Raw genomic sequence first — 16,434 nt, forward strand, 5'->3', positions numbered from 1 at the left:
GACTGAAGGGTCCCAGGTTCGATTCCAGCCAAGGCACATGCCCAGGTTACGGGCTCGATCCCCAGGAGGTGGCATGCAGGAGGCAGCTGATCCATGATGCTCTCTCATCATTGATGTTTCTGTCTCTCCCTCCCTTTCTCTCTGAAATCAATAAAATATATTTTTTTTAAAAAAAGGCAATAACAGGTGTTGACAAGGACATGGGAAAAAATGGAATCCTGTTATGTTGATAGTGGGAATGTAAAATAGTGCAGCCACTTAGGAAACCAGTTTGGCAATTTTTCAAATGGCAGTTACTGTATGACCCAGCAATTCCATTCCTAGAAATATACCCAAGAGAAATGAAAATATATCTCTACACAAAAACTTGTCCACAAATGTTCATAGCAGCATTATTCAAATTAGCCAAAAAAATGGGAACAGCCCAAATATCCATCAACTGTGGAGTAAACGAGATGTGTTATATCCACATAATGGAATATTATTCGGCTGTAAAAGCAAGAATGAAATACCAATACATGCTACAACGTGGATGAACCTTGAAAATATTTTGCTAAGTGAAAGAAGCCAGACATAAAAGCCCACATGTTATATAATTCCATTTGTATGAAATATTCAGAATAGGCTAGTCTACAGAGACAAGCTCGATTAGTAGTTGTCAGGGTGGGGGAGGGGACAAGGGGAGTGGCTGCTAATGAGTATGGGGTTTCCTTGTGGGGCGATGGAAATATTCTGGAATTAGTGATGACGGTTTAATAATCTCATACATATACTTGAAACCACTGAATTGCACACTTTCAATGGGTAGATTTTATGGCATGTAAGTTATATATCAATTTTTTCAAACCCACAGTTAGATACTTCACACCCGCCAGGATGATCAAGACCAAAAAGACAGTGACAGGTGTTGACAAGATGTTGAGAATCGAACCCTGACTCATTGTTGGTGGGCTTGTAAAATGGTGTAGCCACTTGGGAAAACAATTTGACAGTTCCTCCAAATGTTAAATATAGAGTTAAACCATGTAACTCAGGAGTTCCACTTTTAGGTGCTAGCCCAAGAGAAATGAAAACATACATCAGCACAAAGCCACTTCATTTAATAGCCCAAAGCTGAATCAATGAAATACTACTCAGCAATAAAAAGGTTAGGGAACTCCTAATTCATGGAACAACGTGAATGGAACTCAGAAACATCATGCTAAGTGGAAGCTAGAAGCCGCCGACGACATGGTCTATGATTCCATGTGTATGAAGGTTCTAGGAAAAGCAAAGCTAGACCGCAGACGGATGGTTGCTGCAGTGGGGATGGGAGTGAATGGCAGTTGACCACAAACAAGGGAATTTTTTTTGTGGTGATGGAAAATGTTCCAAAACTGGACTATGGTGATTGGTTTCACAACTATTTATGTTTACTAAGACTCATTGAATTCATTGTACACTTTAAATGGGTGGATTCTATGGTAGGTAATTTTTAACTCAAAAACCTGTTTTTAAAAAAATCAACAGTCTGTCTAGGCCTCTGGATATATTTGAATCAGAAAAAAACACACACACCAACAAACCTTTCTTTCTCCTCACTGTAGACCCGTCCTCCCACCGACTTGAGCTTTAACTTCGATGCCAACAAGCAACAAAGACAGCTTATTGCAGAACTGGAAAACAAAAACAGGTGAGAAAGCAGGGGCTGAGCCCGTTGCTGAAGTCCAAGATGGTCACGGGAGTGTCTGATTCTCGTTTTCCTTGCAGACTAGAAGGCTTTGGACCACAGCGGAAGTCCCCACCTCAGGGACTATAGGCCAGCCCACGCCCAGTAAATTCCCTGGACGCTACCTTGCGTATCTGCATGGCGTCCCTTGTGCTGGTCCAAAGCCTGCTCGCCTGCCCTCGGAGATTCTTCCCAGTGCCTTCTCCATTCATAGCTGAGTCCCCGGGGGCTCATGGTTTCTTTCTTCACTCCCAGCAGCCTTGTACTCGATCCAGTCATCTTGTTTTGGCTGATTAGGCTGCATGTGACCATCTGGTCTTTTAAAGGCTTGGAGACTGGACAACACACCATTATGCACTGAAAGGTAGAAACCAGGCCCAGGAGATTGGACGTAACATAACAGGCATCGGTAGAAGCAGCTGTCCATCTCTTGGGGGTCAGAGGAGGACTTGGGGGTGTTAGCACAGTCCGCTTGTCCTTTCCCTAGAGCAGTGGTCAGCAAACTCATTAGTCAACAGAGCCAAATACCAACAGTACTTCTTCCAAATAGACTCACCCAGGCCGAAAACCAACTTCTGCGCATGGGCCACAAAGTTTCAATCGCACTGTACGTGCGCCCGCACATGGTATTTTGTGGAAGAGCCACACTCAAGGGGCCAAAAAGCCGCATGTGGCTCTCGAGCCGCAGTTTGCCGACCACGGCCCTAGAGAGGGGCAGAATATTGTGGTTGTCATTTTCCTTCTGTGGAGATTTCTTCAAGCTCTTGAGTATTTTTATGGCTTTTTCGACCACAAAGGATTGTTTCCTTAAGTAAGTGTCAAGTGCCACAGAATTAGGAGGGTGTCCGTTTCACATCCTGGTCATTTAGAATCGATCAGAGTAAGACTGGTGGAGGCTGCACTGCTGGAGTGGAGCCTTTCTGCAGGAGGGGGCTGTGAAGGCCTGTGTGGCATCTCCCTTTCCTGCACCCCCTCTAGAGAGATCCTGCAGGAGATCCAGCGTCTCCGCCTGGAGCACGAGCAGGCCTCCCAGCCCACCCCGGAGAAGGCCCAGCAGAACCCCACGCTGCTGGCAGAGCTGCGGCTGCTGCGGTAAGTGGGGATGCTGCGTCGGGTGATAATCTGCATGGGTGGGAGTTTATGTCCCAGGGAACCACATTAGTGAGTTGATAGAGTCCGTTTATCAGAACAGTTAGTCATGTTAGAGCAGGCACCGCACAGTCCACTCTTTCTGTGGCTGCTTCCGATGCTTGGACATGAAGGAGTGCATAGCATTTGGAAGGGGGTGGGATAGCTGTGAGTCCTAAATGTGTGGGGTCTGTTTAGGGACAAGTAAACCACCGGAGGTCCAGACCTAAGAGGGAATAGGAGGTGGGGTGCTAGCGATAGGATTGAAGGTGGGGTCTGGGGCTGTGCTCTCCATAAACTACAGTGACACACACGTGTAATTAAAACTGTTCTAACAGCTACAGTGAAAAACTAAAAGGAAGTAGATGTCATTCATTTTAATACTGTCTTTTACTTGACCTGATATAGCCAAAATATTATCATTTCCACATTTAATCGACGCTGAAAAAATAGTAATGAAATATTTTACTTTCTTTTGTCCACACTAAAAATTTGAATCCAGTGTGTGTGTGTGTGTGTATGTGTGTGTGTGTGTGTCACTTTCAGTGCATCTCAGTGCAGACTAGCCATGTTTCAAGTGCTGAGTAGGCATGTGTGGCTCCTGGCTACCATATTGGAGAGCCAAGGTCTAGATTGTGCAGGGCAAGAGTCAGTGATGCTAGAAATTCTATTGAGGTGATGGCATCGGATGATGAAATGAATACAGCTTTCCTTTGAGCAAGATTGCAAACTTCAGTAAACACTTTCACAGTCATTATCTTAATTGTTCCTCAAAATATTGATGTTACTGATTATCAGTCCCATTTTACAGAACAGAAAATGGAGGCTCAGACAGGTTAAGTGGCATGATCAAGGCTGCATATTTAGTAAGTGATGGGCCTCAGTCCTGCACTGCTTTTTCCTCACCATAGTAGATGAAGTCAGGATTAATCAGGCTAAGAGACCAGTGTGTGAGACGTAAGGAGCACTTGGAGAAAGTGGGAGAAGTGAGAATAGAAAGATGGACACAAAAATTCCCAGAAAAGAATTTTCTGAATTGGGTGACTTAATAGAATATAGTATATAAACAGGAAAGTATCAAAGAGGATGGAGTTTTTCAGCTATGACAACTGGAATGAAAAAGTGAGAGACAAGGAAGTGGGAAAGGGAACCATCGGAGGAGGAGAGTTTAAGTTTCATTTTGGACATATTGAGCTAGAGTGACGTGAAGCTGTCCTCAGGGAGCAGAGTTCTCTTAGACACAGTCCTCCTGAGCCTGTCACGCTTCTAGCACCTGCTGTCTGGTGCTGGCAGCCCCGACTACTGACCCCTATCTTCCCTGCGCAGTTTTTACACCTTTTCTCCACTATTCATTTAAACTTGGACTGGTTCTCTGTATTTCTCTAAATGAGGAATTTGACTTCCTGATGAAGAATTTTTTTCAATTACTTTAATAATTATACTTTTCCTCTACTTGGCCATGTATACTTTTCAGAGCACGTTTACCTGCTATTCTCACAATGGTAAAGCAGGCAAAATAGATACATAATTCCTTTTATACATTAGGCATCAGAGGTTAAATGACTTGCTCAGCATCTCAGACACTCGTAAGTAGCAGAACCGGGTCCAAAAGTGATGCTACCTGGCCTTAGGCCCTTTTTCCTGGGTTCCGTTTCTGATGGGCCGTTCCTCTTGGCCAGGCAAAGGAAAGACGAGCTGGAGCAGCGGATGTCGGCTCTGCAGGAGAGCAGGCGGGAGCTGATGGTTCAGCTGGAGGGGCTCATGAAGCTACTGAAGGTAAGAGCCTGCTCTCGGGCTCCTCCCGCCCCCAGCTGCCTTGTCCACCTCCCACCACAGTGCAGCTCGGCCTCCCCTGTGATGTCGATGTCGAACAGGAGGAGGCGAAAGGCTTACATGCTGCGGCCTAGTCCCAGTTTCCAGGTTAACCTCCATAGCGGCAGTCGAATTCCGTGTAACAGTCACCTACATCAGCGTAAAGCCCGACTGAAAGAAAAAGTTAGTAACGGGCCAGGGTGATGTCCTGGAATAGTTGCTTTTATGAATTTTACAAATGGCAGATTGGCTATGGAGAAGTGAATATTCCCCAACTGTTTGAAGTTTCTTTTAAGACAAATATTCAGATATTCCTCCTACAAATAGTAGGTGTCCTTTCTTAGTGAGTATTGCAGAAGCACACCAATCTCATCAAACCAACTCTAATCAATCACTATATTGGGAGGAACAAAGTAGCATGTTAGCTCTAGGTTTGGTGAGTTGGGGCTTGAATAAGTCTGGAATAATTCAGGTCTCACTATCTATTTTTGTTGAAGACTATATTACAACCCCTACACCCCAGAGCAGAGCAAGGCACACTTGGCATGGGAGTGTCCTCACCCAGGCAGTGTTATTGGCACTGAAAGAAGTGTTTGCCCAGCTGTGCAGCAGCGGTGCCAGACACATTCGTTCACGCTGCTCACTCCCAAGGTCTGTGCCCTGAAACCGCTGTGTTTTGTGATAGACAAAGTTAGCAGCCCGAGTGGAGACAGCAAAATGTGGAGGACCTCAAAGCAGGCTGAGGGGTGGATTTAATCCTGTGATAAGGGGAGTCTCTGAAGGTTTTGAAAAAATAGGCAACTATGCAGATGGGTGAGAAAGGGGGAAAACTAAAGGACAACAGGAGACTCGAGACCACCCAGGTCCGAAGTGACCAGGGTCCAGACCAGGTGGCAGTCCTGGGAAATCACCTGGGAACATGCCAGCTGTTCTTCAGCTCCTCCATTCTAAGCCCTCCCTTGAGATGAAGCTGGTGGTGTTAGCGACTCAGGTAGATGCGTTTGGCTTGCTCAGGACAGTCACTTCTTTTAGTCTTGCGTTCCGTTTGCTTCTCGCTTTGATCCTGGATGTTGGGGTTGTTTTTGCCTAGACGTGTTTCTACATTATCCCTGTTGACAGGATTTCTCCTGCGAAATGTTTGAAGTCTAAATGGGTCTCGTTTCAAGAAAACCTTATGCATAAAACCTGGCCCAGATCCCCGCAGTAATTGTCAGGTATGCAGCTAAGCAACCCATCAGCCACTCAGCACAGCAGAGATGTTGGCCTGTGGAACATCTGTGCCCTTGGGGGCTTTGGGAGCCCTGCCACTGGGAGGTTAGTCCACCAGTAGGTCAGGAGATAACAGTGCCCCCGACCCCACTCCTTCCCTGTGTCACACCTCCCTTTCAGAAAGATGCTCTCAGACACCACCCAGGCAGATGGGAAGGTACCCCAGGCTGATCTTTTTTAAAAGGTGAAAGGGTTACACAAGCGAAGGGAAGTCAGGATGAATTTCCCCTAAGTACCACCGTGCACTTTCCCGTCAGCTGGCTGCCCTCAGGGTTCCTTACTGAGGGCTCCTGGCACAGAGCCCCACGTGCATTGCTGTGACCTTGTGTTCAGCTCTGAGGCTTGCGTTCTGGGCTAAGCAGAATGTGCTGATGCCTGGCACTCTGACCCTGCCTTTCTCGCTGTTGGCTGACAGTGACAATCTCAGTAGAATAAGCGGGACCCTGCTGCCCGTTGTGTAGGGTCCCCTGTCCGGTTCTTAAACACCCTATCGTTCATCCACCTGACAGGCTGAGCCGTTCCGACGGGAGGAGGAAGTTGCAGACACACCAGGGATGTTGTCTTTGTATCCACTGATGAGAATTCACAGTTGAAGTCTCATTTCTTTCGTGTCCCGCTTCCGAGAAGGACTGCAGTCTTAATTTGCGCATTGTGTTCACTCCTGAAAGGTCATGCGTGGGAATCGCCGGCTTCTATTAAAATTTCAAAGATGTTTTCCTACTATTAAAAAATATATATGCACCAATGCGTAATAGAAGTGCCCTTTACCGTTCTAATTTTAATTTCAAAGGACCATCCAGCTTTCGTTGATGTTCAGTCTGCTGGCATTTAATTCTCTCATAAAACAGCTGTAAGCAGTTAGTCAAATGGACAGTCAAGCCCCCAGCTCTGGGATACTCATCAGTTAAAACCCACCACGCAAGCTCCCACCCTACAGGGAGTTCTTCCTCCCCTTTCCTGAAATATTATGTACTCTGAGAGAAGCATGCATATGAAGCATCACCCCTGTATATGAATTAATTTAACAAAAATCTTAAATCCTTTTTTTGGGGGGGAGGGGAACAAGGCTGGGTAAAAATTAATCATACATTTATTTAATTAAAAAAGTATTGAAATCCTTAGTGTTGTGTTTAGGTATTTGGCGTTAATGGTGAATAAGACTCAATTCCTGTCACCAAGGAGTATCAGGGACCTTATTGTTTTGGTATTTTAATGACATAATGTGGAGGACACTCAGGTGCCCATGTTTCAGACTGGATCTTTCCCTCACATCCCACCACCCCAGTTAATGAGTATATCAGTAACCTCTGCCTCAAACTTCTGTAATCTAGAAATGGTTATGTGTTGACGTTTCCATTTCCAAATCACGTTCCCAATAATTTTCTACCTCATTTTCCATTATTGCTTTTGAAACAGATGTACCAGATGAATTCTGCAGTTTTGAATTTGGAAGTGAGGTTTTGAATATAAATTTTTCTATAGATGACCAGTGGCTGTGGCGTTTCGCTGGCCACCCAGCCAGCCTCTCCCTGTGTGAGTCTCACATGTGTTAGCTGACACAACAGCTCTAGGTGTCCGCTTTACAACGAAGGTGTTATTGCCCCTTTAAATCAAGTTGGCTTCTATGCCTTGTCATCAGCCAGTGTTTACTGACACTAACTGACCCATCGATAACAGAAATGTTCTCAGACCTTATATCTGGCCTGTTTTCTGTGTTGACAGAGCCTTCAAGGCTTTATCTGAATGACTTTTGTGAGTTTAAATCATGCAACACTGTCCTAAGTAACACTTTGCCAAAGTCCACCCTCTCCCGACCCCAGTGCTCATGGGCGGCCTCTCAGTCCTGAACACACCGCCCTGTCCACCGCCCCATCCTCACCTGACAGATTTTCATGGTTTCATGGTTTGGACAAACTACACGCCACGGTCACCACGTGTGCACATGAAGCATTGCTTTGTGAGCCTTCCCTGTTCTGCTGAACCAAAGCGACGTTTGCCCCAGCCCCAAACCTGGAGAAACAGTGAGAAGAGGGGGTGTCTTAGGAACAGTTCTAAGAAAGTACATGCTGGTCTTTTGCCCTCAGATGCAATGCCAGCCTCTAAGGCAGCGGTTCTCAACCTGTGGGTCGCGACCCCTTTGGCGGTCGAACGACCCTTTCACAGGGGTCGCCTAAGACCATCCTGCGTATCAGATATTTACATTACGATTCATAACAGTAGCAACATTGCAGTTATGAAGTAGCAACGAAAATAATTTTATGGTTGGGTCACAACATTGCCCCATCCCTCCCTCACCATCTCAATTTCCATTTCAACACTTAATGCCAGCAAAACTCTACATTTTAAAATTGTTTTCTAACTCTCCTAGGGCTACTTGCCTTACCCCCCTTCCCCCCGCCCCCCGCCTGCCCCGGGAAGCCTGGCTAGGAAGGGAGTTTCCTACCTGCAAAACTGGAGCCCCTCCTGATTAGAGCCATGACTGCCAGGCGCAAACGCTTCAAGACCCCCGCCTCTCAGGCCGACTCGGCTCCTGCTCGGGCCCGCTCTGCCCGGCTGCTGTGCGTCTAGGTTTGGCCGGCACCTCGCAGCTGGCTTTGATTATGAGAACATCTTCCTGGGCTGAGTTGGAAATTTTTCGGTGCCCGTTTAATTTCTAGTCCACGTTTTTCCCTTGCAGGAATAAAATTATTTTCTCCACATTTTTACTTACTCTCTCCCTTTTGTAATTTCTTGGCTTTCCTGAAGCCCTTCTTGCCATTGCACCCAGATCTGCACACTGAGAAGCCCTCATCCTTCCCTAAGACTTCCCCCGTATGTTCAGTCAAGTCTGCTTGGCCCGACCGGTATGGCTCAGTGGTTGAGTGACAACCTATGAACCAGGAGGTCCTGGTTCAATCCCTGGTCAGAGCACATGCCCGGTTGTGGGCTCAGTCCCCAGTAGGGGGCATGCAAGAGGCAGCCAATCAATGACTCTCTCTCATCATTGATGTTTTATATCTCTCTTCCTTCCTCTCTGAAATCAATAAAAATATATATTTTTTTAAAAAGACTGCCCGGATGGATCCAATTTAAATAGAACCAGTGCAACAGCTTATAGATGTGTATACTTGGGCCAAAAAGCAGAGGCTCCCTGACCACAGTTACCCACAATGAGGCACAGAAAGGAAGCAAAGACATCCATTAAAAGACAGAGTCGCTGAGGAGAGAGGAAGGTGAAAGTGCGGATCTCTCTTCCCTGTGCGTCTTTCTATAGCGCCTGCTGGTGCATTCTGATAGGTAGTTAACAGGTGTCTGCTCTGTACGTCATCACTGCAAGGCTGTAAAAGACAGAGACCATCTCATGACTCCAGAGCCTTATGCGTAAGAAGTACTAAGTGAATCCGCATTGAGCTAATGAAACAGTGAGGTCTCTCAGGGCCCTACAGCAGTTCCCAGTGTCCTACGGGGATGGGGTGCATATACATCTTTGAAAAAACCCAAAGCAGCCCAAAAGCACGTGGAGGGGAGGGGACTGCGTTGGAGATGAATCCATGGATATGTGGATTGCTAGCTGAGGAAGTTCTTGGAGCCGTGGTTCTCAAACTAGCAATCATCGAATCCGTGTGCTCATTAAATTGTCGTGCCCCACCCAAGACTTTTGATCCAGTTTGTCTGGGGTGGGGTCCAAAATCTGCATCTCTGACAGGTTTTCAGGTGCTGCTGCTGCTGCTGGTCTGTATCCCACACTTTGAGGACGCCACCGGGATAACTGTGCCTAAACACCTATGAATACTGTGAAGGGTGAAATAGATGATTGGGCTTTTGAGTCATGGTGGAGCTGCTCTTTTCGGTTTACCCTAAACAGTTAAATGTTGGGCGAGTCAAGCTCCCTGAGTCTTTTTGATGCGTACAGTGAAGAAGTTGGACTAGATGGTTTCTGAGGTTCTTTCTTTGCGACTCTAGAAGTTCCCATTTAATGAGCCGGGTGGGGCAGAGGCCAGCCCTTTGCTCTGTCAGCTGATAATGTGCTGTGGTGGTCAGGGCTCTGATCTCCGAACCCATGGGCCTGGCCTGATGGGCCCTGTCCTGTCATTTCTTCCAAATGTTTGTGGTGATGGGCATTAATCTCTCTCCTTTTTCCTCTACCTTTTTTGTTGTTTTCACCGCCTCTAGGAGGAAGAGCAAAAGCAGGCAGTAAGTGAACTTCAGAATGCTCCGTCTGGTTCGTGCTCCTTTTGCATGTTCTCCTCCACCTCATGGAACTGGCATAGACTTCCCCTCTCCTCCCTGCACAAGGCCTTCTGATGTGTAGAACCGTCGCGTTCTCTCCTTGGTGTTGTACAGTGGCCTGACAGTCCCATCATGTTTTCCCAGTAGAGCATGTTCTTGTTTGAAACGAGAGCTTGGTGAAGTTTTTCAGAGTACACATCTGCTGTGTTTGTTTGAGTATGCATGATCATCCAGGCCACGGTTGCGTTTTCCTGCTCTTGCTTTCTCCACTGCTTCCTGTCTGGAGTGGCTTTAATTGCTTGAAACAACTCGTGGAGTGGTGGGGGGACCTCAGGTCCACGCACTGTGTCCTGAGTGACTGAGCATGGAAATGGGTTCTGGTGACAACTTCAGATGTGCTTTAGTCCCGCACAGGCTTCTGGGCGCTGCCGCTGCAGCCGCCTCTTAACCAAGTTACCAATGACAACGAAGGGGCTGATGACGCCGTGAGTTCCTGTTCAGAGCCCGCTCCAGAGGGAGCCCTGGTTTCTCGGCTGGCGGCTGGGGCTTGGTGTTCAGGGGAGGTTTATGTCTGTTTTTATTTATCCTGATAGCCACGAACCCACACAAGAAAATCAATTGAGAGCCTGTTCGCAATAGTAGCACCGTATGTTTATGTGACATAGTAAGGTTTTCAGAGCATCTATCTTTTACATAAGCTAAAGCTGATTTTTAATTTACCTCGGGGCTTTTTTTAAAAGAGAGAATTATGAAATGTTTAATTCAGAAATTTTAATTATTTCTTTCTTCAAAAAACAAATCTATCCATGTTTCAGATTAAGAATGGGAATATAAAACATCATGATTTTTATTTTTTCTAGTTAGGAGAGCAGCGGACGTACAGAATAAAGAGGAGAGGAAAGGAAAGAAAAGATAAGAAAGGAGTGACAGAGACAGACTGTCAGAAAGAGGGCAGAACAGGAAAGGACCCAGAAATCCCAGTGGCTTTAATGTGAAGTTGTAGTGGGTTTGTTTTTCTTCATTGACACCGTTTCTTGCTGATCTATGGCACTTCCATGTAAATAGATACATTGACATGGGCAAGGCAGGAGAAGACCAGGAAGGTAGGTCAACTGCAGCAGTTTAATGCATCTCCTGGAAGTGACACACATCATTTCCGCTCCATTTCATTGGCCAAAGCAAGTCACATGACCTCCAGTTTTCTTAGCAGAAGCAGAGAAGCGGGTCTGTCCTTCCTGCTCCCTCTGCACTCCCTCCCTGACAGTCTCATCCCCTTGCTGTCTATCGACTGTACCCTTCCTGCCGATACGGGGCATCACCTCACCTGTGGTTGCTGACCACCAGTGTTCCCCTCCTTCTCTTCACCCGTCTACACCTCAAAGATACACTTTACAGTTAAAACCACTTGCTTGGAATGTTCCAGCGATTCACCCAGACTAACTCTTTCTAAATGTGCCAGCTCAGAGTGCAGCACCTTCTTGGGAGCACCCTACACCTTCCTGATAACTCTCTCAGAAGGGCAGGCATTATGGGTATTTATTTTAATGGTAGTAGTAGTACCTCCAATAGACATTTCATTTTAAAAAGTTGTATGGATTACCATGTAATCGAAGAACCAGAAATCGATACTACTGTTGTATTATTTCTAAGGTCAGTTTAAAGCTGACCTTGGGCAGAGAAGGGATTAAATCACATGTTCATTTCAGTGACCTTGGATTCTCTGTAAGAACATCATCCCCTTGAATTGGCACAATGAGAAGCTAGACCCAGACTGCTGCAGCCTGCCACTCACAGGCCTCTTGTGTGTACGTCTTGGGAGTTCTCCATGGCCAGGGTCCTGAGTTCAAGAGCTAGCCCTCACGGTCTCCAAGGACTGGCGTGTCCTTTTGTGACTTTGAAACCCTCTAGTCCTCACTTCATTGTCTGCACTTTCTTCCAGCAACCATCTCCTTCCCCAGGGTTTATTCGTGCCAATCATCTGTCTTCCACTTTTCCAGATAAACGAATGCACCCTATGAAAAGGCACTGGCTGCTTCCATGAAGCCCACTCCTGTGGCTTGTCTCTGGGAGTCTTGGCCACGCATCCCACAGGAGGACAGGAATGCCAGGTGCTGTCTTTCTGATAGACTCAATCTACCATCCTGTCTTGGCATGAGATTGGACCTCTGACCCTACACTTTGAGAGTGTCTGTAGGCATTGCCTCAAATCCTGGTGCTGTACCAATGTCTGGGGTTTCATAGCGGACCTCAGGCTGGTTCTGATGTCCCGTATTAGCAACAAGGCTAAGGCAGGGAGCCTAGCGTCCTTAACTGAAATGAACATCTGCTTACTTTCAGCTGGAAGAAGCATGCGATAAAGGGCACGATAGATTATTTTACACTCGTCTCCATTTGCTGCTAATCATAATTTGGCAAGTGGAATTACTCTCATCTGGAGCTGTAGTATAGATGTCCCAACGCTTAAAAAAAGAAAGCGAGATGGAGGGAGGGAGGGGCATGTTTTCTAAAATTAGAGGCAATGCAGAGAGAGTTTACTGCAGCTAAAGTGGTACCTTTAATAAGAATCCATACCAGCTCACCACTGCTCTACAAAGCTGGCTAACCACAAATCCTTCGGTGCTTTTATTATTATATATTCTTTTTAACTTCAGAATCTATAACATCCACTAGTTATACATTGCTTTCAGGATTCGTATTTCCACTCCTACATTTAACCAGCTCAGCCCTCAGGAAACCAAGAGAGGATCGAGGAGCCTTCGGGCCTGTAGCTGCCCCCCGGGACGTCTCCCAAATGTGCAGAAGAGACCAGTTGATTGTTGGGCCCCTTGAAAGTTCTAACCTGTCTTAGGCGACTGGTGGCCTGCCCTTCCTTGCACAGCAGCTCACCACCTGGGAAGAGTAGCCCTGGACAGGCCACCTCTGTAGGACCTCATGACCCTGAGTCACCCTCAGGCAGGTTCCTTATCCTCAACACTATGGACGTATGGAGCCGGAGGTCATGTGGGGGACGGGGGCTGTTTTCTGCATTGTAGGATATTTAGAAGCATCCTTGACTTCTACCTCCTAAATTCTAGTGCTGGCCACCCCCACCTCCAGGTCCCTAGTAGCTAAGATGACCAATTAAGAAGCACTGCCCTGAGCCCAGAGAACCTTTCCCGGTGACACCACAGTGAGCCCCCAGGCAGTCCCAGAATCCCTTATTCTGAGGTGGGCTTGATGACAAAAGATTTCCAGGCACCTTCCCCCACCGGCCGCTCCTCTGCACGTCTCCTGCTGTGTGGGTGTCATTGCCAGCTCTCCCTACGTGCACACGCTCTCCCAGGCTCTGCTCTTCCTACACAGTTGTCCAGTCCGGTCAATGTTTTCTCCAAATGCTTGCTTATATCTCTTCTTTCAATTCCCATCACCATTCTTCATTCCATCTTCATCATCTGTCACCCGGTCAATGGGGAAAGCCTCCTAATAAGCCTCTGTCTCCTATCTCTTGCCTCCCAGCCCCTCCTTCACATTGCGCCAGATTCCTGAAGACAGATCACGCCGCCCACATCATTCCCTCTGCCGCTGCCCAGAGCAGGTCAGCAAGCTTTCACTGGAAGGACTAGGTCGTACATATTTTAGGCTTTGTAAGCCAAACCGGAGATATTATATAAGTACTTATATAACCACTTAAAACCATTTCCAAATGTAAAGCCAGTCCGGCTGGTATGGTTCAGTTGGTTGAGCATCTACCCAGGAGGTCACCGGTTCACTTCCTGGTCAGGGCACATGTCCATGTTGCGGGCTTGATCCCCTGTAAGGGGCATGTAGGAGGCAGCCAATCCATGTTTCTCTCTCATTGATATTTCTATCTCTCTCTCCCTCTCTCTGAAATCAATAAAAATAATCTTTTAAAAAAGTAAAGGCATTCTTTCTTATGAACTACAAAGAAACAGGTGGTGAGCTGGATTTGGCCATGGGCCGTAGTTTGCCCGTTCTGTGGCCTAGTAAATAAACTTGATGACCATTCATTTACGGCTCTGCATGATTGTGGCCCACATGTCTCTTTCCCACCACATAGCTTCGTGCCCCCCACACCACTCCTCATCCCCCATGCACAGCCTCCTCTCCGCCCAGGCACCTGTGTTCATGCTCTTGCCTCACCTGGATCGCCCTTCCTGAGCCTTTTCTGCCTGTTGAAATTATACCCCTCAAGATACTCTCAGATGCCACCTCTCATGAAACCTTACCCTGTTCCAGGAGGTCAGGGTTAAACCCTCTCGTGTCTGTGCTGCTTTTTCTCTGTACCTCCAGGTGGGCACGGGTTTCCTCCTCCTCTGTATGCTGCTGGCATACATGCCCAGCTGCCTCCGGAGCTCGTGAGCCTGCTGAGCGGAGACGTTGCCCCTTCATAGCCCCCAGCACCTTGCAAAATAGAGTAATGGCAGGTGGTACTCTACGAGCTGGTGGGTGAAGCATTGAATGTTCTTCCTCACCAACATGTTAAAAGATTAATATCTCTCCATTTTACATATGAAGAATCTGAGGTGCCAAAGAGGTTAAGTTGCCCAAGATCACACAGCTAGTAAATGGCAGAGCTGGAATCCAAATCAGATAATCAACTGCAGAGCCGGGGCTCTGCCACGATACTATGTATAACCAGGGACTCAGCAAAGAGTGGTAGTGTTGGAAAAGGATGCCATACCACACCATGCAGGTTTGACCTACCCATACATGGCATTTAAATCTGTCTCATTGAGGCCTAGCTGGTTTGGCTCAGTGGATAGAACGTCGGCCTGTGGACCAAAAAGGGTCCCAAGTTCGATTCCGATCAAGGGCATATGCCTTGATTGCAGGCACCTCCCCAGCACGGGCCCTGGTCAGGGGGCATGCAGGAGGCAACCAATTGATGTGTTTCTCTCACATCAATGTTTTTCTCTGTCTTTCCCTCTCTCTTCCACTCTCTCTAAAAGATCGATGGAAAAATATCCTCTAGTGAGGATTAAATAAATAAATAAACTTGTCTCATTGAATTTGATAATATTACTGATAGGTTCTGGCTGCCTACAGGATCAGTGATTTAGCTGCCTGAATAAGGACCACGCTCTCCTGGGGGCCTGCTTTCTTGTTTCCAGTATGCAGTCGGGGTGTCTGGTATTCGCTTTATAGAGATTTTTCCCTAAAATGAAGTTCCTAATCATTTTGCTAAGAACTGCAATGAGGACTAATGGGACACCATTTTCCAATAGAGCCGGACAAACTCGGAGAAACAAACAGAAAGAGGGTCATTCTAGCCTTGAACTTTATGAGCTTCCCTCTCTGAAAGTTTACATTTCAGCTTTCCTTTGATCTTTGGGTTTATGGTGAGTTTTAATAGGTTGTTCTTTGTCTCAAGAGCTTAATATGCTCTCCTCTACCCCTTAGAAAGATAACCAGTCACCCTGCCCCCGCCCCTTTAAGCCTTGGGGTAAGCCTTGTCTTCTATATAATTTAGTTTGGCTTGAATAGGGACAGAATCATGAAGATCGAGGACCATAACTTTCCACTGGTTGCCAACAATGCGATCATAGAACTTCCAGCAGCCCTGCGATAGCTGTTTCCTGTCTGCAGCCGCCTTCCCCACCAGCCACCGCAGGGAGGCAGGTTGCACGTTAGCGCCGCGTTTCCTGAGGTGGCGTGGGAACACATAGGTGTCAGCGCTCTGCGGAAGGACCTCAAGGCAGACTCTTTGGTGGCCATAACTTTCCAACAGACACAATAGGTAAATGTGTATTAACGGTGATGACAAGAGAAGAGAGACATCATAAGACTGTGCAGCCCTTCTCCCTGGTGTTTAGAGCCAGGCTTACCTTTAAATGCTGCACTGCACTCAAGTGTTTGCTAAGACAGGAAGGTCTCCAGACATGTTCTTTATCTGTGTTTTTTAAAATATATTTTTATCAGAGAGGAAGAGGGAAAAAGAGAGAAAGAGAGAGAGAGAGAGAGAGAGAGAGAAGCATAAATGATGAGAGAGAATCATTGATAAGCTACCTCCTGCACGCCCCATACTAGGGGTTGAGCCTGCAACCTGGGCATGTGCCTGACCAGGAATCGAACCATGACCTCCTGGTTCATAGGTCAACACTCAACCACTGAGCCACGCTGGCCAGGCCTTTACCTGTTTTCATTCACCCCAGAGCGAACCACGGCCTGCTGCTTTGCTCACTGCCATGCGATTGCCTCATCTCCTGCACCCTGCTCTCCACCAGCCGCTTGCTTCCACCCCTGCCCTGACTCCCAGCCTCCTAATTCTTGTCGTGTCAGGCAGGTATTTTCACATCTTGCAGCAAGAC

The 16,434-nt window shown here is 47.0% G+C and overlaps 1 protein-coding gene across 7 annotated transcripts in view; it reads left to right on the plus strand.

Moving 5' to 3' along the window:
* Positions 1 to 16,434, plus strand: part of DTNB (dystrobrevin beta) — a 138,736-nt gene that overhangs the window by 101,080 nt on the left and 21,222 nt on the right. For 5 of the 7 annotated variants that reach the window (XM_023745817.1, XM_006104586.3, XM_014446891.2 and 2 more), the window contains 4 exons: positions 1,587 to 1,672; positions 2,687 to 2,800; positions 4,516 to 4,612; positions 10,070 to 10,090. In XM_023745817.1, coding sequence (XP_023601585.1) covers positions 1,587 to 1,672; positions 2,687 to 2,800; positions 4,516 to 4,612; positions 10,070 to 10,090 — 318 coding nt within the window. The remainder of the gene's footprint in view (positions 1 to 1,586; positions 1,673 to 2,686; positions 2,801 to 4,515; positions 4,613 to 10,069; positions 10,091 to 16,434) is intronic. The other 2 variants (XM_014446892.2, XM_006104587.3) reach the window with 1 other exon arrangement.

The sequence above is a fragment of the Myotis lucifugus genome, unplaced genomic scaffold, assembly GCF_000147115.1.
Source record: "Myotis lucifugus unplaced genomic scaffold, Myoluc2.0 scaffold_584, whole genome shotgun sequence".
NCBI lineage: Eukaryota > Metazoa > Chordata > Mammalia > Chiroptera > Vespertilionidae > Myotis > Myotis lucifugus.